The following is a 26,886-nucleotide window of genomic DNA, read 5'->3' on the forward strand; positions in this document are numbered from 1 at the left end:
AGCAGTTAGGACAAACTCCCCCAAATGAGGAGACAGCTGTGTGCTATTTCCATACTTACCACAACCCTCTCTGGGACCAGCCTCAGCACAGGCCTACAGCTGCTTCCCCACACCTACCCTGAAGCTAGAGGCCCAGTCCAGGCGTAATCTGATGAGAACCCTTTGTTGTTAGACCTCAGGGCAGCCTCTCTACCTCTGTGTAGTCCTGGTTCTAAAATTGAGTCCGGGCGGTGGTGGTGCGCGCCTTTAATCCCAGCACTCGGGAGGCAGAGGCAGGTGGGAGTCTGAAACCATTTCAAGCCATGCATCTCCCCTTGAGGAGCCTGACAGGAGGAAACTCTGAACAGGCTGCTCATGATAGCCTGGGTCCACTCAAGATCTGGAAAGTGAAACGGGGATTCCTAGACCTCTGGGCCACCTATCAAGACCCATCTAAAATCCCTGCTCCACGGGACCTTGAGGCTGAACACAAGGACAGTTGGATGTCCCTTAGGGGAATGTGGCCCTCGCCCCACCCCCACTGTTCCCTGCACCTGTCACCAACAGTTCTGCTACAGAGCATTCCTTTCCCTTTGCCAGCTTCTTTTCCCTGTTCCCAGCTACCTCCGTCAGTACCATATGTACCACCTGTAGTAGCTTCAGACGCCAGTTCCTGCTCATCCTTAGAGAGCTCCACATCCCTGAAGTGGGGGCGTCTCAACCTCCCAGCTTTCCTATCCCATGGACCTCAGTTTCCTCATCTGTGCAAAGGGAACCTTGATGCATGTACTGAAAAGTGTGTCTTAACTGACTCACAAGTTAGTGAGGAAAAGTCACCTGCTCACCATCACCTCGCCCTGAAGGACAGCCAAACACTAAGGGTCCTTCGGATCCCAGGGGCCAGCTTCTTAGCAACCTGTTTAGGATGCGACTCTAGTGCCTTCTCAACTTTTGCCTTCAAGATGGCAGCCAGAGGTCCAGGAGCTGATCAACCAACTGGAGGGAGTGCCAACCGATCAAATTCCTCCCTTGAAGACCAAGGCCAAGGTCACAGAGCCCAAGGAATTCAACCTGACTGTGCCAAAGCCCCGTGCCATTAGAATGCCTGAGCCTGTACCCACTATGGCCAAGCCAAAGCCTGTGAGTTGGGCATTTGTGCTGGGCATGGGTCTGTACCAGCAGGATGTTCAGACGGGGAGAACAGACTGTAGGGGCCTCATTGGGCAGCAGGGCTCCTCCAGGGTCAAGGGTGTACTGGACCACCCAGTAGTATTCAGTGACCCACAATACACCTCCCACCCCCGACACCCTCCACACCTACACAGAGAAGGAAGTTGGCTGATCCAGAGGCCATCACATTCTGAACCCAATTAGGAGGTGCTAAGTGATACTACCTAGCCATGGTTTAGACCTGCCTGGATAATGCTTAGAGCTCACCATTAGTCATTGCACCCACCCTCCCCATTAGATAGTATGCTTGACAAACACGGTGTATATGCTTCTCAGGCTTGGTCAGGATTGTCTGCCTGAGTCCCAGAATGCCTGGCCCCTACTCTGTCTCCTCTACTGAGAACCTCTCTATCTCCTGTTTGTTTCTGATTTATCAGTCAGGATGCTCTGAACTGCCAGTAACAGGAAACTACAGGCCAACTTGCTTAGACAATAGATCACCAGTATTAAAGTAGAAATAGGCTTCAGATATAGTTTGATCAGGGTTCCAGTTCTGTTTCTCTGTGACTGCCTCTACTCTAGTCTCCTCTGAAAGGGAATTTCATCTTTAGACTAACTTAATCTCATTTTAGTTTTGTTTTTTTTTAATGAATCCAGGTCTTGTGTCTACATTGTACATTCATTGTCTAGGACAGGAAAGAATATATTGGGACAAGAGCTATTCAGAAAAGTCTGATTGGTCCTGCTCAGACTGTCTGAGTGCTAAATCCTGACTAGACTGTGGATTCCGCAAGCTCTAACACTGGATTCAGCCTCCTGGGTCAACCTGGTCCTCGTAGAATGAAGGACTATAGAGGAGTGAGAAGAGATGGCCCTGGGGCTCCCACATCTCACCCTAGTTCCTCCATTTTTCAGGTCTCAATGAAAATTTTCTCATTCCAGAAGCTCTGCTGAGTCCCCCACCCAGTTTTCTTCTTGACCCATCTTTTCTCCATATGTTTACAATCTGTGGATCTGCTCATGGCCTGGCTCTTCCTCCATTTTATTCACGCCGTATTTCCAACACAGGTGGTTAAGTCCTGGCTTAGAGAAGGCATTCAATAAATGTGTATAGAGGATGGATGGATGAGTAGATGGATGCGGGGGATAGATGAATAAATGGATACATGGGTAGTGGATAGATGATAAGTAATCAGATGTATGGATGGGTAGATAGGTTACTGGGGCTTTGTTGCTAAGCAACTCCACAGTTTCCCCATCTGCAGGATCTCTGATATTTCTGGTGCCAACTCCTCAAGAATTAATCCCGATAGCCACCTCTCTTTCTGTTTGTTCTGCTTGACTGAGGGACAGTTGTGCTTGTCCCCTCACTATGGCATAGTAGACCTTCCCAGAGCTCACTTCTGTATTGGCAAAGCCTGCGTCCAACACCTTCCATGCTCTGACCCATGGCCAGGACTCCTTTTCACCTCCTAGGAGCTATGGGTGCCTGAAGGCATAGACAATGAGCCAAAAATGCACTCTAATCTCTGGCAGTGTCCTTCTACCCCCCCCCCAAGTTGGTGGGCAGCCAGGGGAGGTCACAGTGCAATGGGGGAGGGAGAGGGGAAGGAAGGAGATATAGCCTTCCAGTATGGACTCAGAGCATGGAGGACACAGGCTTTGTCAATACAGAAGTGGGCTCAGGGAAGGTCTACCATGTCATAGTGAGAGGACAAGCAGAACTGTCCTTCAGCCAAGCAGAACAACCAGAAAGTGTGAGTGACACATTCTCAGGTGGGCTGGAACCAACATAGCTCCTCCTAACTGTTAGCAAGAAAGAAGCCAAGAAAACAGGCCCTTGGTAAAACCTTTTAAAGCAGGTGGGCAAGACTGGAGATGGCCCTGGGTGTGAGGGACACAGCCACAGGGGAAGGCCTTGGTGAAAAAGAGCACGAGGGTCCCCAGTGAGGGTCATCAAAGCCTGGGGCAGGGCAGCCAGAGGAAGAGGAGAGTTTTAGGTTTGGATGAGCTGACTTAGCCATATCTTTAAAACATGCAGAGGGGAAGGCAAGGACTGGAGAGACAGGCTTAGGGATCTCAGGCTCAAGGGTGACCAGACTGGCTCCTCACCTGCTCCGTGATGGACACAGCTCCTCCAGGGACTATGACTATGACCTGGAGAACAGGCCAAAGACTTAAGGTCCCTTCATAGCACAGACAGCTTGCCTTTTTTTTAAAAAAACAATGTATGGCACTCTCTGACCCCTCTGCCTACCCCTTCTGTCCTAAGAATTGGCTGCCTCCCCTTGGACACCATGGCTTCTCATCTGGAACAATGACCTGCCCTCAGTGCCCTGGCCTTACAGCTCTGTCTACCCTACCCCCCATACCTGCTGCCTGTCTGACCGTCTACCCTATGGGTCACTAACCACAGACTTGCTTTCCTCTCTGCCCCTCCACCAGGTCCCTCAGAGCACCTACCAGGAGCCCAAGGAGCAGCAACTTCTGCAAATGATCAAAAGATACAACCGCCGGAATGCTGAGGTGGCCATGTGGAGCCCCTGTTTCCCTAGACACCCCATTGGGCTATGAAGAGCAGGGGAAGGGGAGAAGGCTGGGGACCTTAGGCATAGCACACTCATTCTACCATCAACCCCCCCACACACATGCACAATGGCCTGTGGACCCTGGGTTACTGCCGGTGGGGAAAGAACAGCATGGTATCATGGCAGGAGCTGCTGCTGAGAGCGAACATGGACGAGCTACGGTGTGCCATGCCCCGGTTACGCAGGGATCCCCAAGCACAGGTAATGCCCAGCCTCCGGGGTGAGCCCAGTCTTTATGGTAGCATTTTTCATATGCCATAAAATTCTTCCTTCTGGGGCTGAGGATGTAGCTCTGTTGATAGAGTGTTGCCTGGCATTCGTGAACCTGTGGGCTTCATCCACAGCACCACATAAGTCAGGTGTGGTGGTACATGCCTGTAATCCAATGTAGTCTTTAACTCAAGAGTTAGAGACAGAAGGATCAGTAGTTCAGGTCATCCTTGCCTGTGACCACCTGTGCCACAGCACACTTGTGGAAGTCCAAGGGCAGCTTGCAGAAAGTGTTTCTCTTCTACCATTTGGTCCCAGGGATTGAACGTAAGACATCAGACTCAGCAGCAAATGCTTTTACCCACTGATCCAGCTCCCCAAACCCACACAGAAAGACAAGAAAGACTGGTTGTAGCAATGCCCACCTTTAATTCCAGCACTCAGAAGGCAAAGATAGTCCATATCTTTTTTAGTTTGACCCAGCCTAGTCTACATAGTGAGTTCCAGGCCAGCCATAACTAAATAGTAAGACGCTGTCTTAAAAATAAAATAAAATAGACAGGTGGTGGTGGTGTATGCCTTTAATGCCAGTGCTTGGGAGGCAGAGGCAGGTGGATCTCTCTGAGTTCAAGGCCAGCTTTGTCTACAAAGCAAGTTCCAGAACAGCCAGAGCTGTTACTCAGAGAAACCCTTTCTCAAAAATACTAATTAATTAAAAGACTGGGTAACTAGGGACCATCAGAAAGAAGTTCTGACCTTCTTTCTGAAATAAATGAAAGAGAAACTCCTTCAGGAGTGGGGCCATCTGGGGCAGCTGTTTGAACAGGATCTAACAGCTGGGTAGTCCCAGGGCCATGTATTCCAGTCAGCAGCATGCTTGGGGCTCTGATGGCGGCCTTTGTGGGCTTTCCCCCAAAACTGGCACTTAAGGTCTCACCAACTTTTATCAAGGGACAGCAAGATGCATGGGGCAGACATTCAGCCCAAGAAAAGGGAGTAGGGCAGTGGATAACTCAGCCCTGGGGGATAACAGAGGAAAGGGATACTGAATCCCGAGGAAGTCAGCAATCCTATATGCTGACTACAGTCCCTAGGCCTAGCAGACCCTTTCCTTTCCTTGTTCCTAACCAGAAGGTTAAGCACCCCAGCAAGGCTTAGAGTGCAATGGAAGACAGAATGCCATCCTGAGGGGCCAAGGTCGGCACATGTGGATAGGTAGCCAGAGTGAGGACAGAAGGGAATGGGCGACCTTTCCAGGGACACTAGGCAGGCACAGATGCTGGACTACCTCTTCCTGATTTACAGGAGTTGGAGAAGCAGCAGCAGCATCAACCTGCACCCCAAATACGCAGGACTTCAAATCTGACCTTCTACAAGGTGAGGGCCTTGTAGACTTCTTCTTCAGACTTCCCACCTGCCTGACTCAAGTAAGGCTCTAAGAATGGGAGCTGGAGGAGGCAAGGGACCCACAGACAGCTTCACCCTTGAAGTAGAGAGAGCCTAGCAGGGGACAAGTTAGAAGGGTTTGATGGCTGATAGCAGGACACTTGTTTTTGAGACACCTACCATCCATTCCTCCCCTCTGCCACAGCCTAACAACTTCCCAGTCAAGCTGAATACAGCCACCATCCTTCGAGAAGGGGCCTTATACCAGCGGCAGGTGGAGAAGGAACTGCAGAGGTGAGGGGCAGATGGCATTATCTAATTACTTCCTTTCCACCCTCAAGGGTATTGACCTCAAGAGAAAAGCCTAGAAGAAGAGCCTGTCGTCAAGCTGCTCAGCAGAGAGGAGGGGGAGGCACTGAATTCATTGAGGAAAACACAAGCAATGCCAGGGCAAGGCATGGCATGGTGGCCCACATAATAATCTTAGCTCTTGGAAGGCTGAGGTGGGAAGATGGAGAGTTCTAGGCCAGCTTGGGCTACAGAAAGACATTGTCTCAAAATAAACAAGCAAAACCCACTTCAGTTTTTCCTAAGTTCTCAGCAACAAATTTCTCTCCACAAGTCAGCAAAACTTACAGTGGACAGCAGCTCAGCACTCTCTGGAGACAGCACCAGACCTGGTGGGGCTGGGGTTACAGCCCCAAGATGTCACCCTGAAGGTGCTAATTGCAGTTCCCAGCTGGCCTTCCCTAGACCTGTGGAATATAAATCAGGTTTCAAGTCCCCTCCTAGGGTTTGATTCGCTTTCTAGAACAGCTCACGGAACTCAGGGGCACACTTACTTAATCTACTAGTTTGTTGGAGAGATGCATAGAGCCTATAGGAGAACCTGTGGGTGTCACCCTACTCTACCGAGGTGCACACCCTCTAAGATTCTATCTGCTGAGCTGTCCAAGAGCTCATGTGAATTTGCATTTGCATGTTGTGGAGTCCTGGGGGGAGTAGGTGTGGTTGGCGGCGATGCTGGCCTCGTGAAATCAGCTCAACAGTCTTCCCTGTGCCCTCATAGATCCCAGCACTTGGATCCAGGTTTTGTCCTGGGCTTTCTGGTGACCCCCCCAGTTCAAAGCTACTTAGGCTTGGCCAGCTAACAATCAAACAAGCAGCCGAAGACAAAGTCCAGATCTGACAGCTTCACAGTCCACTGCCCATCTTTGAACACAAATCCCTCACAGGAGAAGGATGTGTGACCCGGAAGGTGTTGTCCTATTACTGTTCTCCAGTTCAGTCATGAAAGCCTCTCAGGACTCTCAGGCTTCTGTTAGTTCAGTTCCAAAAGTAGGAGTGGCTCAGCTCACACCGCCTGTCCCCTCCAGGATGAGGTGTGACTGGGGAAGGTCACTACCATTTCTTGCCCTGAGCCTCTCATGACAGTAAAACAGTATTGAATTTCCCTTGTTCTGCTACACATCAGTTCATGCCTTCAGCTACCTGGGCCATGCCTTGCCGCTAACACCCAAACCTTCCCGTGGAATCTTGGAATCAATCCCTGTGTTAGTATAGACCTGACTAGCAAGTGGCTGATTCTCCTTGGTCCATTCTCATTTATACAAAACAAGGAACTCCAGCTCTTTCAGAGCAAGAACACACAACTCAGTCCTACTGTTTGCTCCATGCTTTCACTCAGCAACACCTTTCTCAAACCTAAGATGTCCCTCTACCGGCCTGTAAGCTTGCTACAGCAATAGACACCATCTGGGTGTCTTCTAATTCAGTTCTGCTGTGGCACCATCTACCTGGAGGGGATGGTAAATGCCGCAAGGCAAGGGCTCTGTCCTCAAGACTGTCTATCCCAAGATGCCAATTGTAATCATCAAATAGGTTTTGTTGTTTATATGTGTCATTTTGTTCTTGCAATGCTGGGCATCAAATCCGGGGCCTTGAGCATGCCAGGCACGCCCCCTACCACTAATCAGCACCCTCAGGTCCCCAGGTAGTTTTAACTGTGCTTCTAACCAAACATATATAATTTGGGGTTTCATAACCCCTTTCTTTTTTCATGTTTAAGACTTATTTTTTACCATTTAAGATGCACATCTCTGTGTGTATATGGACATGTGTGTGCAGGTGCTTGAGGAGGCCGGAAGATACACTAGAGCTAGATTTAATAAAATAAATATGAGCTGCCTCTTGTGAGCTGGGATGTGAACTTCAATCCTCCTGATAGAACAGCAAGTTAAAAGCTAAACATCTCACCCAGACAGTGGTTTAAGCCCAGCACTCCAGAGGCAGAGGCAGGCAGATCTCTGTGAGTTCTAGACCAGCATGGTCTACAGAGCTAGTTCCAAAACAGCCAAGGATACACAGAGAAACCTTATCTTGAAAAAAACCAAAACTAAAAGGAAAAAAAAAAGAAAAAAAAACAAACCACTAAACCATCTCTCTTGCGTCCCTCCCCCATTTGATTAATTGGCTACAGAAGCTCAAAGAACCTGGGGTCAGGCTTAATTGCATATAGCAATTCACTGTAAAAAGCTTGACCGAGGGCACAGAGAAGAACTGCCTGGACAGAGAGTAGGAAACCAGGCTCAGAGCCTTACACCCCACTTAATCACCAGCCTCCAGGATCCTCCACCTGCTCAGTTCTCCAGAAACTCATGTGAACCCTGACCTTTATGTTACTTGGGGATTTGACATGTGTGTGATTCATGAAATTCTTGGTGTGTGCGGTTACCTCCCCTCCTGTCCAGTTTCCTGGACAATGCTGAGGGTGAAGCGGAAACTTCCAAATTCGGCTCCTGCTTGGGTCTTTCTGGTGACCAGCCCCATGCTGGAGGCGCCCAGAGACCACCTGTCTGTGCTTACCTCATTTGCATAAGAAAGACACTTGGGGCCTGGAGGGTTGACTCAAACGTTAAAGGCTAGTCTCACAACCAAAAATATAAGAGCACCCATGGCTGTCCCTCCAGGTATAAAAAAAAAAAAGACACTTAGAAATTCTCAAGTGTTTTAGGTGTCCAGTTGTATGGCAAGAAATGGGGATGAAAACCAGGTGCATGTCACAGTGTCATGAGCAATCTCTGGTCCTGCTGTGGTGGGGGGAAGGCAAGCAGGGCCATGTCAGGCTCATGGCTCCATTTTATAGAGATAATCACTGCTCTGTGAGTGAGAAAACAGACCAGTGTAGGGAAAGACTTGGAAAATACCTGCTCCCTTCCCCTTGACCTCGCTTGCTTCTAGGACTCCACCCATGGGCCGTGGTGGACAGACAAGGACAGAGCAAGAGTGGACAGAAAAGTGGATGGAAGGAGGGTGAGGAGATGACAGTGGGTACATGGGAGAGACAGGCAGATGTGATTGTGAGTGAGCAGTATGGCTGAATGTTGTTTGAGGCTGTCCTCGCCTGAGAGGACCTATGACCTAATGGTCTTGATCATGAGGATTCCAGCTGCACGTCTGTCTCCCTTCCCCTAGAGTTGATAAGCTTGTAGATGGAGCTGGGGACTTCTCCGAGTTCCTCGAGTGGCAGAAGAAGATGCTGGCCAAGGACCTGGAGGAGCAGTTAGCCGCAAGCGAGTGCCGGCGGCTGCAAGGAAAACTGAGCCACGAGGAGGCCATCTTGGCCCGGCAGAACCTCATACAGGAAAACAAGCAGAAGGCCGACCAGAAGAAGGAGGAGGTGATGTACACTGTGTGGGAGTGGCCAGGACACAGTGGGACTTGAGCAGAGAGATCAAGTACCTATGCTGTGGTTGGCTACAGCCTGCCAGCCACAGTGACCTACATGGAGACATGGTTTCTTTATCCCCATCCTAACAGCCAGGGGTCCATGAGAGTTTCAGGTTACCTGTGCTGATGGTATTCCTGCTGCTTCCCAGAGGCCGCCCAGGTCTAGATTTCAGCTTTGTCTCTCCTTGGATGTGTCCCACCGAGAACAAAGCTCAAAGGCCACACTTGGAGGGCATTCCCATTACTTCTTTGAGTAGATTCCCTTGTGAATGTTTGTGTTTTTATTTATTTATTTATTTTGGATGAAGGGTTTCTCTGTGTAGCCCTGGCCTTAAACTCAAAAGGTCCACCTACCTCTGCTGGGATTAAAGGCATGCACCACTGCCACCCAGGTTGTATTCAATTGTAGGATTTGCTCTTCCTTTCTTCATTTACTTTGCTCTGCTCTGTTTGGTGCTAGGAACTGAACCCAGGATTGTGCCTGAGATGGGCATGCTCAGCTACCAGTTAAATCCCCTGCAGAAGCCGGGCGATGGTGGCGCACGCTTTTAATCCCAGCACTCGGGAGGCAGAGGCAGGCGGATCTCTGTGAGTTCGAGACCAGCCTGGTCTACAGAGCTAGTTCCAGGACAGGCTCCAAAAGCCACAGAAAAACCCTGTCTCGAAAAACCAAAAAAAAAAAAAAAATCCCCTGCAGAATGTTTCTCTTTTGAGAGTTTTTAAATTACAAATTCCATAATTCCATTCCACTAGAATTGTAGCTAGTAGAGTGCATGGCTACCGTATGCCAAGTCCTGGGTTCGGTCCCTAGTGCTATACAGGAAAAGCCAGTACAAATAAATCAAGAGAAGGGAGACATTTCATTTAGCTGGATGTGGTGGTTCATACTCAGTCAGGCCAGCACTTATGAGGGTGAGGCAGGAGGATTAACACGAGTTCAAGGGCAATTTGGAGAGTAAGACTTTGTCTCTAAAAGAAAAAAACATGTTTTCATGCTTAACAGTTATAGAACTTTTGAAGCAATTTCTTCATGCTGAGTTGTTGTGCTAGTTTGTATATTTTGAAGACTTGGTCCATTTCACTAAATTGTCAAATTTATAAGTTTACAAACTTGTAATATTCTTCTAACATATTTTTTAAAAAAAATTCTAGCCAGGTCTACATATTGAGATCTTGTCTGTATTAGTCAGGGCTCTCTAGAGGAACAGAACTGATAGAATTAATATGTATCTAAATACACACATGCATGCACACAGATATATATATACATAGATATATATATATAATGTAATATATGTATATTATGTATATTACAGTGTCTTCCAGGCTGTGGTCCAACTAGTCCAACAATGACTGTCTATCAACAGAAAGTCCAAGAACTCATAGTCATTCAGTTCACGAGGCGGATGTCTCAGCTGGTCTCTAGTATATGCTGGAATCCAGAGTTGGCTCTAATGAACGCCAGTGAAGGAGTAGGCTTGTTAGCAAGAGTGAAGGCAGGCAAAGGGAGAGAATTTCCTTCCACCACATCTGCAAACAGAAGGTGTGGCTCGGGCTAAAGGTGGATCTTCCACCTCAAGAGATCCAGATTAGAAGTAGGTCTTCCCATTTCGATGATTTAACTCAGAAAAATTCCTCACAGGTGTATCCAGCTGCTTGCATTTTAGTTAATTCCAGATGTAGTCAGCTTGACAACCAAGAATAACCATAACATTGTTAAAAATGAACAATTTATTTATTTTGAACAATTTACTTTTTGTTTCACTGGTTTTCTCTGTTTCACCACTTCTGTCTCCCTCCCTCCTTGCTTTCTTTTTACTGTTTTTTCCAGCGTCTTGAGATGAGAACATAGGTTGCTGGTATGAGACACCCTGCTTATCTACTGTGAGGACTTAGTGTTTGATGGTTTCTCTTGTTCATGGCCTTATCTGTGTGCCTCCAATCCTGACATGTTGTACTCAGTTTCAAATAGCAGGTTGATGTATTCTCCCCATTTCTCTAGATTTCCTTCTTGCCCTGTGAATTATTTAAAAGTGTGTTGTTTAGCTGGGTGGTGGTGGCTCACGCTTTAATCCCAGCACTTGGGAGGCAGAGGCAGGCGGATTTCTGTAAGTTTGAGGCTAACCTGGTCTACAAGAGCTAGTTCGAGGACAGCTAGGGCTGCCACACAGAGAAACCCTATCTCAAAACAAACAAATAAATAAATAAAAAGTGAAAACAAATAAAACTAAAAAAAATGTTGTTTGGTTTCCCGGCATTTGTAAATTTTTTCCATTATCTTTGTTAGTACTTTCTAATTGGAATCTGCTATGGTTGGCGAATGTACTTTTTTTTTTTTTTTTTTTTGAGACAGGGTTTCTCCATAGCTTTTTTTGGTTCCTGTCCTGGAACTAGCTCTTGTAGACCAGGCTGGCCTCGAACTCACAAAGATCCACTTGCCTCTGCCTCCCAAGTGCTGGAATTAAAGGCATGTGCCATCACTGCCCAGCTGCTTTTTGTTTTGAAACAGAATCTCGTCAATAAGCCAAACTGGCCTCAGATTTGTGACCCAAACTTGTGACCCACTTGGTCTCCTGAGTGCTGGGACCACCAGGCTTCTTGGCACCAGGCCCTATGTTGAGTTGTTGAGTTTTGCCCAGGATGGGCTCTTGCTGTGTCTTCCATCCATGGAGGGCACTTGAGAAGAAGGTGTGCTCTTTGGTCTCGGTGGTTCTCTGACGTCCATCACTTCTTGCTGATTAACAGTACTATTGGTTCCGTTCATTTGCTAATTCTGTCAAGTTGATCTGTGCGTTGTTGAGAAAAGGTTGAAGTCTACAAATATAACTGTGAAATTCTCCTTTTCTATTTTGGTTTTGCTTCCCATATTCTGCATCTCTGTTGCTTAGTACATGCAAATATGTAGCTTAATTGTCTCTGTGGAGTTGGGTTGTTAGTATTATGCTATGTTGTATCTTTGTCACTGGTAATTTTCCTTGCTCTGCTATCTACTTCAAATGATATTAAGTCCATCTTTCCTTTTATTAATATTTGCATGAGGCATTTCCATCCTTTGGGTTTCTGTTTTTTTTTCTACTTTTTTAAAAAATATTTATTTATTTATTATGTATACAGTATTGTCAGTATTCTGTTTGCATGTGTGCCTGCAGGCCAGAAGAGGGCACCAGATCTCCTTACGGATGGTTGTGAGCCACCATGTGGTTGCTGGGAATTGAACTCAGGACCTTTGGAAGAGCAGTCAGTGCTCTTAACCTCTGAGCCATCTCTCCAGCCCCCCATCCTTTGGGTTTTTGTTGTTTTGTTTTTGCTTTTCAAGACAAAGTTTCTCTGTACAACCCTGGCTATCCTGGAATTCACTATGTAGACCAGGCTTGTCTTGATCTTACAGGGTTGGGATTAAAAGTGTGTGCCACCACCACCCAGCATTTTTTATATTATTGCTTATTTGTACATGTGTTTGGTGTGTGTGGTGTATATACTTATTAGTGTGAGTTTAAGTACATGTATGTGCAGGTACAGGTGTGTACACATTTATGGAGATCAGAGGTCAGTGTTGAGTGTCTTTCCTCAGTTTTATTTTTTTTTAGGTTTTCGACTCTCTATATTTATTTTGGGGAGGGCATGTGTCCCAGCATGCAAGCGGATGGTAGAAGACACGTCTGTAGAGCCAGTTCTCTCTGTTTGCCTTTACCTAAGTCCCAGGGATCAAACCCAGGCAGCTAGGCTTGAGAGGCAAATGCTGTTACCCACTATGCCTTTTTATGGACCCTCCTCCTTATTTGTTAAGACAAGGTCTCTAGATGAACCCAAGACTCACCAATTTGGCTAGACTGGTTGGTCAGAAAATTTCAGCTATCCACTCGTGTCCATGAGTTACTTCCTCACTGTAGCCCTGACTAGCCTGGAACTTTCTCTGTAGACCAAGCTGGCCTCAAACTCACGGAAAGTCACTTGCCTCTACCTCTCAGTTGCTGAGATTGAAGGCTGGTGTTATCACACCTAGGCCCTCTGCAGCTCTTTTAAATTGTTATTCAAAATATTATATAATTATGTATTAGACAGTTTTTTATTACTGTAACAAAATACCTAAAAAATCAACTTCAAAAGAAAAAAGATTTTGTTGGACATAAATTTTTGCAGTTTGTAATACAAGGTTTGTTGACCCCATTCTTTTAGGCCTGCGGCAGTGCATCAGGGTAGAAGCTTGTAATGGAAGAAAACTGTAGGAAGCAAAGATAAAGAAAAGGAGGCCAGTTCCATACCCCTTTCAAGGTCATGTCCTCCCTAGCCTAACTATCGTTGGTTCTACCAGCTCCTAATAGTGTCATGTGTTAGGGAGTAAGCCTTAATTTGTGGACTGGTTAGTGGACATTTAAAATCCAAATTATAACAGTACATAATTTACCATAGTCTACTAATGATGTCATTTTGCCAGCTCAAATGAGCTGTGAGAAACTTACACACACACATACACACACACACACACACACACACACACAACACAGTAGCTGAGGTTGTTCACAACTGTAATTACAGTACTCATAAGAGTGACAGGAAAAGTAATTCAAGGTCATCCTCAGCTATAGAGTAAATATGAGACCACCTTGGCCACAAGACCTTGTCTCAAAATAAGATGGGCCAGCAAGATGACTCAGTGGGAAACGCAGAGAAAACTTGACCTGAGTTCAATTCCTGGATCCCATGGGGGACAGAAAAAACTGACTCCCAAAGTTTTCCACTGACCTCCACACGTTATGACACATGCATCATTAACACATACAATAATAAAAAATTGGGCTGGCGAGATGGCTCAGTGGTTAAGAGCATTGCCTGCTCTTCCAAAGGTCCTGAGTTCCCTCTTCTGGCCTGCAGGCATACACACAGACAGAATATTGTATACATAATAAATAAATAAATATTTAAAAAATAATAATAATAATAAATTAATAGAATATAGCCAGGTGGTAGTGGTGCATGCCTTTAATCCTAGCACTTGGGAGAAAAAGGCAGGCGGATCACTGTGAGTTCAAGGCCAGCCTGGTCTACAGAGTGAGTTCCAGGATAGGCTCCAAAGCTACAGAGAAACCCTGTCTCAACAAACCAAATAATAATAATAATAATAATAATAATAACAATAACAATAATAGAATATTGCATCACTGTTTTAGGTTGAGTCCTTTGACTTTCTTTTAGTACCTGAAAAATATTGTTCAACTTCCTCTGATTTGGGGGGCCATTCAGTTTTTCTGCCACAAACCAGGCATCAGTCCCCCTTTGGAGGCTTCATGATATTTTCTTTTCTTTTTTTTATTTTCGAGACAGGGTTTCTCTGTGGTTTTGGAGCCTGTCTTGGAACTAGCTCCTGTAGACTAGGCTGGTCTCAAACTCACAGAGATCTGCCTGCCTCTGCCTCCCCAGTGCTGGGATTAAAGGCGCGCGCCACCACCGCCCGGCTTTTCCTGTTGTTTCCTTGTCTTTGGTTTTCAGAAGTTTGACTATGACTTATCTTGGCACGTCTGAGCAATCTTAGCCACTTTCCTTTTAGCTCTGTTCTGCTCTTGGGAGCAATGACACAGACATTAGGGCTTTTGTTTGTTATAGCACCTCCAGGTTCCTGATGCTCGCTGAAGGTTTTTCCGTCTACTTTCCTTCCATGGTTCTAGCTGGACTAGCACTGTTGTTCTGTCTTCTTTGGACCCTCTACTCTGTCTGCTGTTGAATTCACCTGTGCTCATTACTTTTTTTGTTACTGTGACCAAATATCTGACAGAAGGAATGTAAAGGAGGAAAGAATTATTTTGGCTCTTCAGGTAACAATCTCCCACAGTGAGGAAGCCAGAACCTCACCTCATAGGAGGCTTAGGCAGGAAGGTTGGGATTTTGAGGTCAGCCTGGGCTCCACAGGGAGACACTAACTTAAAAGAAGTGACCTGACTATTCTCCACCAAGCCCTGACCAGGGAGGCCAATATTGAATTCTAGCTTTCCACAGTGACCAATATTAGGAATTCTATCAACACGTATGAAAAAGATGTGTTTAAAATAATGGATGTAACAATGATCTTTTTAATGTGTGCATGTATGTGTGTCTGCATGTGTGTGTGTACAGGTGGACAGATGGATGAATGTGTTCATACTGGTATTTGAATCTAGGACCCTCTGCAGGATAGGCAAGTGCTCTAAGCTATATCTCCAGCAATGGTGGTATTTTTAATTTCATTCTAACACTGACTTGATTACTGGTTATATTTTCTTCTCTTAACTAAATTTATGCCCTTTTTAAAATTGGCGAACCTTACAAATAATAACCTGAACTGAATAAAACTCGCTTTTTACCAGCCCCCCCTCCCCCATCACAGCAGGACCAATGCAGGGTAGCTGTTCTGGTCTCAACACTGAACCCACTAGTGAGAAACAGTTCACATGCCGGTTGCCATGGGAACCGTTCTTTGAGTACATTTTCCCCAAAATCTTCATTCAGTCTGATGGAGCTTGGCAACTCTTGCAGTGCTTTTCCACTTGGCTCCCGTCACAAAGGACATCTAGCATGTTTTGTGGGCTTTTTTTTTCTTGTAGTGTACAGAATTAAACCCAACTCCCCCTGCCAAACACACACAGGACAAGCACCTTATCACTGAGCTGCACCCCCAGCTTTGTGTTAGTTCTGAAGTTCTCCCATGCAGGTAACTCAGAGCTCCTGCTTGTTGTCATAGTGAAGAACATCCCTTATTTGGGTGCTGTCTTGTGGGAAGGAGAAGAACTGGAACTCAAGAGCTGGACCAAGGATGTGTTCATTGCCTCTTGTCCCTCAGCAACACCAGGCAGAACACAGGAAGCAGTCAAGTGTCTGACTCTAGACTCAGCCAGCTGTCTGCTCTGGCACTCACTTCCTAGTGATGCCAGTCTTTCTGTGGATCTGGCACATATGTCTCACCAAAGCCCCGTGCCCACCTGCAACCCCCAATTTCAATGCCTCTTCTTCCACTCAGTCCCTTTTCTTTTTTTTTCTGTTTCTTTTTCTTTTCCTTTCTTTCTTTGTTTCTTTCTTTGTGTGTGGCGGGGGAGGGGGGAGACTCTAGTTGTGAGTTTTTTGTTTTGTTAGGGTTTCTTTCTTTCTTTCTTTTTTTTTTTTTTTTTGGCTTTTTCAGACAAGGTTTCTCTGTGTAACAGTTCTAGCTGTCCTTAAACTCACTCTGTAACTCAGGCTGACCTCAAACTCACAGAGATCTGCCTGCCTCTACCTCCTAAGTGCTGGAATTAAAGGCGTGCACCATCACCACCCAGCTCACTCATTCCCCTCTCTGCTGACCCCAATACTGTGCTGAAGCCTATACTGTCACTGATAGTGACCCACTTTCTTGAGCCCTTGCCATGCTATTGTGCCCAATGCAACTGAAGAAGTGGCATAGCTAGGAAAATGAAACAAAAACAAACAGTAATAAAAAAAAACTTTAAGCCGGGCGATGGTGGCGCACGCCTTTAATCCCAGCACTCGGGAGGCAGAGGCAGGCGGATCTCTGTGAGTTCGAGACCAAAAAAGTTAAGTGAAACTGAAGCTTAGGGAGGACCAGCTGTTGACCTACAACATGGCAAATCTATGTATCTGTTATTAGAGTCCCAGACTAGGCAGGCCTGACCCACAGAGTTGCAACAGACTATTTAAACATTAGATCTATTGTTTTGGAAGCCAAGGTGAATATAGGATGGAGCAGATCTGCTCAGGTTTAGAACAATGATTAGAGGCCTCTTTCTCAATTGCTGTGCCCATGGTCTACATGTTGTATAAGCTGGTGGTTGCTCCTGGAGAGATGACTCAGTGGATAAGAACAAGGGCTGCTCTTCCAGAGGAGCTATGTCTGATTCCTATGTTTGATGGTGGCTTATAACCACCTGAAACTCCAGTCCCAGGGGCTCTTGACAACCTTTTCTGGCCTCCTTGGGTATTGCATGCATGCAGTATACATGCTGGCAAAACACCCATGCACATAAGAAGTAAACTGAAAAAACAAATTGGTGATTGACAGGTTGTTGATTATGCTGTCCCTGCAAACCTAGAAGCCATTATTGTCGTCTTCATGTTTTCACTATTGGGGGGCATGGGACAATTAACTGCTCTACAAAACTAATACGTCTAGGTGCCAAATAGAGCAAAAATGAGACCCAGAATTTGAGGGTAAAGAAGACAGACACAAAATGAAGGCACAGCTGCCACGTTTGTTCCCCTGCTTTTAGCTATTCGTCGGGTGTCTGCAGCCCATGTGAAGTCAGTGCACTGAGGAAAAGCATCTTATAAGTTCCTATATGCACGGCTTTCTCCCCAGCTGGTAGCTTTTCTGCAGAGCTGTGTCATCTTTCAGATTCTAGGTGCTAAGAGTTGACTTTTCCTTGCTTCCAGCAAGAAGCTCTCATCTATCTACTTACCATAGGCCTGGTCCTCTATCTCTTGGTTCCAGATGATGTAAGATGAGCCTGGGATCCCTGTAACTCTGCTTAGGAAGAGGCCCACAGTGCAAGAACAGCATCTTTCTTTGTTTTTTCTTGTTTGCTTACTTGATACAGGCATAGTAGCTTGTACACCCCTGTCATTTATTTTGGAAGCCTGGCACATGGGCAAATGCCCATAATCCCAGCACTTAAGAGGAGAGGGCAGGAAGATTATGAGTTTGATGTCAGTGAAGGCTACACAGTGAGTTTGAGGCAAGCTTGGGCTACCAAAAGAAAAAACAAAAGGAGTGTGGTGGGACATGCCTGTAATTTTAGCGCTCCTATGCAGAACTAGGAAGATCAGGAGGAGTTCAAAGTCATCCCATGTTACAAAGCAAATTCCAGGCCAGCCTAGGTTACATAAGTCTCTGTCTAAAAACAAAACACTCCCCCCGACACTTCTTTTGGTTTTGGAGATCAAACCCAGGCACTTGCACTTTTTTTCTTTTTTGCCTCTGCCTCCTCCGTGCTGAGATTAAAGGTATGCACCACCACAAGTACCTTAATCACATATGCCTCCTTACTGGACCCTCCCCACCAGGTTCCCTCCGTTGTGAGCATCTTATTTCATGAGGATCTAGAGCTGCCACAACAAAATACTGAAAAGCAACCCCAGGACGAGCCTGGGAAGAAGGGAGGACAAGGGGTAGAACTTTTCCAGTAGTCCCAGCTTCAAAGGGCTAAGGCTCTGGGGTGAACTCAGGGCAGAGCTGGCTGGGTGCCCCCCACACTTCTGATGTAGGCTGGGATAGGATTAAAGGGAGGACCCTGTCCAGTCCAGTTCTCAGTGTTTCGGGTCCTCTGTCTGAGCAGACAGCTGAGCTAATGCTGCAGTGTGCTGAGCGGCGCCTCCAAGAGGAGAAGTCCATGAAAGAACTGGTGGAGCAGGTCAATGAAGCCCAGAAGAATGTCAAGGTGGCCCAAATGAAGCTTGTGAAGGGCCGGCAGCAGATAGGTACCAGAGGGAATCAGGTGCCACAAGGCTGTCCCGTTCCCTTACATCCTTCTCAATGACTAAACAAGCTCGTCAGTGAGGGGTGGTGCCCCTGGAGGGTGGGCAGGACTGAGCAGGTGCCACGGTCTGACGAAGACACCTCTGGGGAACATGGCCCCTGTCCATTGTCCGCCAGACCATTCACCGTCCTCATCAGGACCCCACTTGGTTTCCAAGTTCAGGAGGTGATGGAAGAGATCCGGGAGCTGCTGCAGCGTAGCTCAAAGGCAGCCAAAGAGGAGCAGAGGCAGCGCTGTGAGCTCATCGCCCAGCTGCGTGCGCTGGAGACACAGCCCACACGCAAGGGCAAGCTGGTAGACCTGACCCAGGTGAGACTGTGGCCTGTAGATGCTTCAGCTTAAGGGTACCTCCTTGTGTGGTACACAGAATTCCCATCAGGGCCAGAGGTGGGTCTTGTCCTACCCATAATCCTCTAGTTTCTTGGTTACCACCAGCTGTGGATAGATTCAGCTTAAGGTATGTGCTACATCAAGACAGTTTCTTCTGTGACCTTTCCACTATCCTAGATACGGTGCCAACCACAGACCAAAAAAACAATCCACCCTAATCTAAACTAGTGAACCAGTGAGTTTATTGAGGCAATATATCATGGGGGAAGGCTAATTATGGAGGCATAGATGACTCAAAGGTGAGCTTACGAAAAAGTTCACCGCAATGCAAGGGACAACTCAGAAAACTGTACCGCAGTAGTTCCCTGTAATGTTTGCAGGCAGCTCAGGCTGCTGTTGTGTGAGAGCCTTTCCTGAGTAAATGCAACACACATCTACTTACCCCAGGAAGGGAACCCAGGACAGACCAAAGTAACAGTAGGCACCAAAGTCCGACCTGGTGAACCAATGGATTATTGGGGCTCCTAACAGTTACAGGCACCGGGATGGCTCAGAAGCGGTCGTGTCATTGAAAAGCCTACCCCAGTACAGATGACAGCTCATGAAAGCTGCATCCCAAGAGCTCTCTGCATAGTTTGCAGGCAATTTGACAGACCTGAGAATCTCTTCTGATAGCTCTCCTGGTCAGAGTCTCCTCCCCAGTGGTTGCTTACTCATTTTATAAAGCTGGAGAAAGGGCCTGAGCTCCTCCTTTTTCTCTTGAAGAGGTAGCTTTCTCCTCTCCCCTCCTCCCCGCTCCATTTCTCTCTCTCTGCCTCTCTCTGCTCTTCCCCCTTATACCCTTTCCCCCTTTCCCTTTCCCCTCCATAACCCACTAAATAAATATCCACTTTCTCTGCAATCAATCAATCAATCAATCAATCAAGCTGGAGAGAGGACCTTGAGTATCTTGAGCCTTAACCTCCCTGCCCCTGGGACTGGATGGTTCCCTTTGGAGGAAATTGCTGTTCAGCACTTGCCCACGAGTTTTCTCTTTTCCAGCAACTATTAATGTTATACAGTCATGGCCATCAACTCCTTGTAAATCCTGTAACTTTCTGAGCTTTCTGAGCCTTGTAAGTTTCCTTTGCTTCCTGAGTCCTAGGAGCCTCCCTCTGCAGGATGGCATATTTTTTTTTGTTTTGTTTTTTTTTTAGTTTTTCGAGACAGGGTTTCTCTGTAGCTATGGAGCCTGTCCTGGCACTAGCTCTTGGAGACCAGGCTGGCCTCGAACTCACAAAGATCCGCCTGCCTCTGCCTCCCGAGTGCTGGGATTAAAGGCGTGCGCCACCACCGCCCGGCTGGCATGTTTTTATTTAGAGGAAAGAACTACCCATCAGAGCTGGAGCTCTGAAGGGAAGAGAGCTAAAGTACATGGAGGTACATTGAGGAGCTACATGTTCAAGGGTGAGGTCCCTGGACTCTCCAGACCCAAGATGAAAAACAGAACAAGGAGCATCCAAGTGTTTAAAAGTCCAGAGCCAGAGAAAGTCAAGGGTTAAGGGGAAATGGGGGCAGCAGCCTGTATGAGAAAGCAGAGGAGAACCAGGTTCACAAGAGCAAGGGGCAGGACTGGGAGGCTTTTGCAGTTGACAGCTAGGTCTCACCTAGCCTGGCTCCCCTGCAGGCTCCAGGCTGGAGCTGCTGATTGGGTGGTACACAGGCAGACTGAAGCAGAGGAAAGGTCTTCTTAGTTGAGGGATGACTGGCTTTACAGTTGCTAGCTTAAGTTCTTCCCCTGTTATTTGGAAGATCCCAGGATATGGTCTGGAAGGAGAGATGTCTGTTGTGGAACTTCGAGAAAGGCTGGCCCTGCTTAAAGAAACCCAGAAACGAGAGCAGGAGGAAAAGCGGGATCAAATCATTCAGGACAAGAGAGCCAAAAGCCAAAAGCTACAGAACACAGTGGAACAAATCTCATTGTGCCGCGCAGCCATGGGCAGAACTGCAGCCTTGAGGTGAGTATCATGGCTCCTAAAAGGTCATCTCCATGTGTTAGAAGGAGCAATGGAGCGTGGCAAGGTTGCTACGCACCTTCCTCGGTGGGTACCCTTGCCACACCAGCAGCCCCTGCCAGACAATTCTTTCCAGTAATTCTGACCATTTTTATTTTATGGGAGAATCATCAGTTCTGTGGCGATGGCTCTGATGCCCATGACACTCAACATGCAATGCGTCCATGTCACAAGGGCCTTTGAGCCATTTGTTCTTACCTCGCTAGCTAGCCATTTGTCAGTTGTCAATGCCACTCCAAAATAGCTGCAGACACCATATATTTCACTCCCGAGCACTGTAGTGTGTATTTTCTTTAAAAAACCACAACACCATGACACAACTAGCAAAGCTAATCAGAATTCTCAACATCATTTAAATATCCTATCTGCATTCACTTCTCCAAGTGTCCCAAGACAGCTAAGACTTTTAAAATACCATTTGCTGTTTTCCTTTGTAAGCCAGTATCTAGGTCACACATAGTTGTGTGTGTCACACATAGTTGTATGTGCATATATGCACACACCTTTTATTTGTTTGAGAATATCTTTATTCAGGCCAGTGTCCAATGGCAGCCAGGTTGGTCACATGGTCACAACTGCTCCAGGGGAGGTGGTGGCCTACTACAACAGAACACACTGGTCTCTAGAGAAAATACCTTCATGGGACTGGGAAGGGGTGGACAGAGGAAGGACCCTAATTCATTGCCAGTGGAAGAGAATACATCATTATTAGTCCTCTGAGCAGCTGCTGCTGTGGCTGCAATGCAGAGGAAGCCATGCCACCGCCTGCTTAGAAAGGACTGACTGGCCACAATTACAGAGTGACACACATCTCAGGAAACCCCACTTCCCAACTGCTGGCCTCATCCTCACAGACCCCAAATGTACTACTTAAGGTCGGAGTACCTCTCAAAATTCAACTCTGGTAACAATGTTCTTGGACCCCATTCCTATTCCTGCAGCCAACCTCTCTTGAAGGAATTTAATGAAAGAAGTTTTGTAGGGGAACAGGGCCAGGACAGTTGGGCAAAAGCCCTAAAGCAAGGAGAGTATGTGCTCATGCCCCATGCTGTGATGCATACTTTAATCAAAGCTGCAGGCTGCAAGACCTGCAATTGGACAGGAGAGGTGGACCGTATTAAGAAGGGGATATAGGGGCTGGAGAGATGGCTAAGAGGTTAAGAGCATTGCCTGCTCTTCCAAAGGTCCTGAGTTCAATTCCCAGCAACCACGTGGTGGCTCACAACCATCTATAATGGGGTCTGGTGCCCTCTTCTGGCCTGCAGGCATACACACAGACAGACTATTGTATACATAATAAATTAAATAAATAAATAAATATTTTTAAAAGGGGGGGATATAGCCCCGGGGTGGTGGCTCATGTCTTTAATCCCAGCACTCAGGAGACAGAGACAGGAAGATCTCTGTGAGTTCGAGGCCAGCCTGGTCTACAGAGCGAGTTCCAGGACAGGCTCCAAAGCTACAGAGAAACCCTGTCTCAAAAAACAAAAACAAAAACAAAAAAGAGATGTGCAGAAATGCTGTCACCTGGGGACCATGAGAGTGCCAAAGGCACTGTGAGGCAAAGGGAGTTTTTGCATTTTACACCAATTCTATATTAGAATGTAAAAAAAAAAAAAATTAAAAGATTAAAAGTGTAGGGATGCTGGCAGGATCCCACGAAAAACCTCCTGGGTGTCACCCAGCCAGTTTCTAAGCTAGTACTGTCGTGGTCCAGGTGGGAGGAAAAGAAGGCCCGGGCGGCAAGCCTGGGGACACCCTCTCAGGATGAGCGCGTGTTGGAGCTGCAGCGCAGAATGGAGGAGAGAGCAGCTGAGCGTCGTAGGCAGACAGCGCAGCTGCATGTGCCACCGCCCAGGGTCGGGCGCCCCCAGTTGCCGGTGAGTTGGGAGGGAAGCGAGGGCAACCTTTTGGGCCTGAGAGGTAGGGGGCTATTAGGGCATGAGGAAGCTGATATCTGTGCGCTAGGGTGTGGGACCCAGTGCCTCCTCAATCGCCCGCTTGCAGGCTCAGACGGAGGCGCAACACTGGCTGGAGCTGTACCAGAGTCGCGAACGCAGGCTGCAGGCCATGCAGGAGGCAGACCGCACCTGCCAGCCTACCCACCACCTGGAGGCTGCCTGAGCAGCTCCGCGGGCGGCCCTGCGCAAACACCGCGCATGGCCGTTGACCTGCGTCCCCACCCCGGCCCTTTTCCTGAACCCCAGCCACAATGCCCAGCCTCTCCCGAACTCCAGCCTGTTCCTGGGCAGTTGCCCCAGAAAAGACAAGGTGCAGTGGTGAACCAGAAACGCTAAACAACTACTCTTGCTCTGGACTGCAGCTGGCTACCCACGTTTTTATAAGCTAAGCTAGTCCTTCCTTATGCCCAGCAAGGCTCTTCGTGGGGCTGGGAGCTCCACTCTCCACTTGGAGCCAGTAGATATCCCTGAGAACCCCACAGCAGCGTGGGATTGCCAGTGAGGTCCGGTTCTTGAACACCTACTATGGACTGGCCCTTCTCGTACCTCATGCAGATCATCTGAGCGATGGATCGCTGCATACAGCAACTATCACCCAGTCCTATTCAGCTAATAAGGCCACCTGTGCTCAAAGAGGACCCTGGCCTGAAAGCCAGGGCTCAGAGCCAACTGCAGGTGCCTTTCAGGGTCCTCGCTCCAGCATCATCAAGAGCCCAAGTCCAACAAAACTAGAGCCCTTGGGGACACCGTTCAACAGGGCAAGTAGCATGCAGATCAGCTGTGTTCTAAATTCCTGGCCTCCGAGTTTCTCTGTACTGGAAAACCCAGACTTTAATAATAGGTGCATGGAATGAATGCCTGCTGGTGAATCTTAGCCTGAAAATAAAGCTATATTGTGATGTTTGGTTCATAGGAAGATGATGGCAAGTCATTGAGAGGGAATAGGCAAGGAGAAACTGCTTGATGGGTAGATGTTCAAAAGAGACACCACCCCCTGGACGTCCTCCTTAGGCCTGCAGAGAAGATGGCCCCTCAGGTTACGGTGAGGCCATACTCCAGGGTGCTTTCAGACCAAGAAAGTCTTTTAGCACTGACAGGAGTCCTACCTCAGTATTGAGAACAAAAAGAATTCCAAAGATCTTTACAATCCTGGGTGAGGGCTGTGGGGAGAAAGGAAGCCCCATCTTTCTATTGAATTAGAATTGGGGGCAGATTCAATTTTACTTAAATAAAAATCACATTTCTTACAGGTTTCATGTGATTCAAACTCATTTAAAATGGAGGGACTAGCAGAGCGGTGGTGGTGCACGCCTTTAATCCCAGTACTGGGGAGGCAAAGGCAGGTCTCTGTGAGTTCAGGGCCAGCCTGGGTCTGCAGAGCAAGGACAGCCAGAGAAACCCTGTCTCAAAAATCCAAAGAGGGGGAAATGTGCATGGTGGCCTGAAGGAAACACTGTGGCAAGGCAATGGGGCATCACCTTTCCCTTTAGGACAGCTTCTGGATAGCCCAACAGACTGGGTGCTACTGGAGATAGTGCTGCTTGGAAGCGAACAAGGTCCCTCTTCCTTGCCTTGTCTTTCAGGGTAGATAGCTCAGGAGTACCTGGGTGTTTGCTCCATAAGCCTGAGCCAGAGAGCAGGCTTGAGAGTATCTCTTAATGTTGTGGCAAACGAGTACTTGTGTGGTAAAACTAAGGCCAAATGCTAGCCTGTATCATTATCCATTTTCTCGCAGCTTTATAGCTCTGGTCCTGCTGGGTCTGGTCATTTACTCATGTAATTACTCAATGCATGAGCAATGTAGTAGATAGCAGGCCAGTCTGGCTACACAGCAATACCTGCATTAAAAGAAGTAGAGAGCAAACAGGGTGGCTCAGTGGGTTAAGCTACTTGCTGTGCAAATCTGGCAACCTGAGATCAATCTCTGGAACCCATGTGAAGATGGCAGGAAAGAAAGAACTCCACAAAGTTATCCTATGGTTGTCTACACATGCTCCATAGCGTACGTGACCTCTCCTGACACACACACACCCTTGTCTACACATGCTCCAGGGCACATGTGACCTCTCCTGACACACACACACCCTCCTGTCTACACATGCTCCAGGGCACATGTGACCTCTCCTGACACACACACACATACACACACACACACCCTCCTGTCTACACATGCTCCAGGGCACATGTGACCTCTCCTGACACACACACACACTCACACACACACACACACACACACACACCCTCCTGTCTACACATGCTCCAGGGCACATGTGACCTCTCCACACACACACACACACACACACACACCCTTGTCTACACATGCTCCGTGGCACATGTGACCTCTCCTCACACACACACACACACACACCCTTGTCTACACATGCTCTGTGGCACATGTGACCTTTCCTGACAAACATACCCCCATTAAGATAAAACAGGTAGTTTATGAAAGGGAAAGTATATACCCGGGATCCCCAAGACCAGGTTCTCATCAGAAAGGAGATTTATTTATCTGCCTCAGAGGAACAGAGGGAAGGAGATAAGAAACAAAGACAGGAGATAGAGGACAACGGAGAAGGGGAAGGTATTCGTATTTTCTTGCCAACAAACCTCTCTGCCAATGCAAATAATCCCAATCAGACCAAATCAAACCAAATTAAAAGATACCCAGGTTTAATTGGGTGCCTGTGCTCTCAGGTGGTCCCGGGAAAACGGGGAGGGGGGGAGGAAAGCACCACCTGACAGGAAAAAGGGGAGACAACCTGTTTATTCTCTGGGGGGCAGTTTAAATAGCCTGTGGGAATGGTCTTGACCTTCCCTGGGAAGGGGTCACCATTTGACAGGCTTTCTTGGAGGTGGAGTTTGGACTGAGGCAACTCCCAGGGGAGGGAGCTTGGAATGGAGTTTTCTGCCCAGCGTTTCCAAAATGGATGCCAGGGGCTGGGATGAAGCCCCCAACTAAATAGAAGGGAACAAGGGGGAGGGATCAGAGAGGCATTTGTCCTAGGGGAGTGGAGGTGTCACAGCTCAGAAGGAAAGGGGTCCTGGCAGTCAGGAGCCAGGGAATATCATAGGCCACAGTAAGCGTAGCAGCCTGTAGCTCTGCTCTAGAGGTTTCCCCAATGTGACAGCTCTGCTCCAGCAGGAGAGGGCTTCCCAGTGAAGTCCTTACAGCTCTGATGCTCCTGAGCATAGCAACTCTGCTCCGCTAGGGGAAGGCTTCTCCCAGCAAAAGTGTTACCGTCCTGCTCTTATTGCTCTCTGCTCCAGCGAAAGAAGATCTTCACTCAAACCTTGTTCAAGAGATTTATTGGGAGGGAAGAATCCGGGAGAGTGGCTGCCTCTGCCAGGGTGGAAGAAGAGCAGCCAGAACCTGAACAACCGAAGGGCTTATCTAGGGCTTCTTAGAGGGGGAGTTTTCCTAGGGAGAAGAGGGTTTGGTTCGTTTTTTTTTATTTTGTTGTTGTTGTTTCCCTGCTTAGGGATTGATCAGTTTAGTTTGTCAGGGGCAGAGATGGCTGATCTCAGAACCGAACTGTGTTTCTTTCACTGGCTGTTTTAAGCTTTTTGGCTCTAGTTTTGGGGCCACAGGATACTTGTTTCACTGACTCTGATTCTAGGGACAAAGTATGTTTCTTTGGCACTGGTTTCAGAGTCAAGGTGCATTCATTTCTTTGGGTCTTGGTTTGAGGCTAAAGCATTGCTGTCACTGGCTCTGTTTTCAGCTTCTGGGTGGGTTTCTTTTACTGGCTCTGATTTCAGAACCAGGGTGGGTTTTTTTGGGTGGCCCTTTTACCCTTACAGGGAGGACAAAGGACTGCCTCTGGATAGAAGGGAGACAGATGTGGCACATAGTAAGATGACAGTTTATAAAGGTACAAGGGGAAGCCCCATGGTAGGTTGAGGTGTGTAATCTTAATTGGGCATGTTAACTTGGTGAGCCAAAGGGGCCTTTGATTGCTGAACTTCAATGCTTTGAGAG

The 26,886-nt window shown here is 47.5% G+C and overlaps 1 protein-coding gene across 1 annotated transcript in view; it reads left to right on the plus strand.

Moving 5' to 3' along the window:
- Nucleotides 1–24,105, plus strand: part of LOC121459734 (cilia- and flagella-associated protein 99-like) — a 45,118-nt gene extending 21,013 nt beyond the window's left edge. The window contains exons 6-16 of the mRNA XM_041669710.1: nucleotides 942–1,119; nucleotides 3,595–3,675; nucleotides 3,864–3,938; nucleotides 5,253–5,324; nucleotides 5,539–5,627; nucleotides 8,808–9,012; nucleotides 18,359–18,500; nucleotides 18,717–18,868; nucleotides 20,681–20,886; nucleotides 22,661–22,823; nucleotides 22,951–24,105. Coding sequence (XP_041525644.1) covers nucleotides 942–1,119; nucleotides 3,595–3,675; nucleotides 3,864–3,938; nucleotides 5,253–5,324; nucleotides 5,539–5,627; nucleotides 8,808–9,012; nucleotides 18,359–18,500; nucleotides 18,717–18,868; nucleotides 20,681–20,886; nucleotides 22,661–22,823; nucleotides 22,951–23,067 — 1,480 coding nt within the window. The 3' untranslated portion in view covers nucleotides 23,068–24,105. The remainder of the gene's footprint in view (nucleotides 1–941; nucleotides 1,120–3,594; nucleotides 3,676–3,863; nucleotides 3,939–5,252; nucleotides 5,325–5,538; nucleotides 5,628–8,807; nucleotides 9,013–18,358; nucleotides 18,501–18,716; nucleotides 18,869–20,680; nucleotides 20,887–22,660; nucleotides 22,824–22,950) is intronic.
- The last annotated feature ends 2,781 nt before the right edge of the window (nucleotides 24,106–26,886 follow it).

The sequence above is a fragment of the Microtus oregoni genome, unplaced genomic scaffold (genome assembly GCF_018167655.1).
Source record: "Microtus oregoni isolate MIOR12 unplaced genomic scaffold, Mior012 000019F_ref0000042, whole genome shotgun sequence".
Classification (NCBI taxonomy): Eukaryota; Metazoa; Chordata; class Mammalia; order Rodentia; family Cricetidae; genus Microtus; species Microtus oregoni.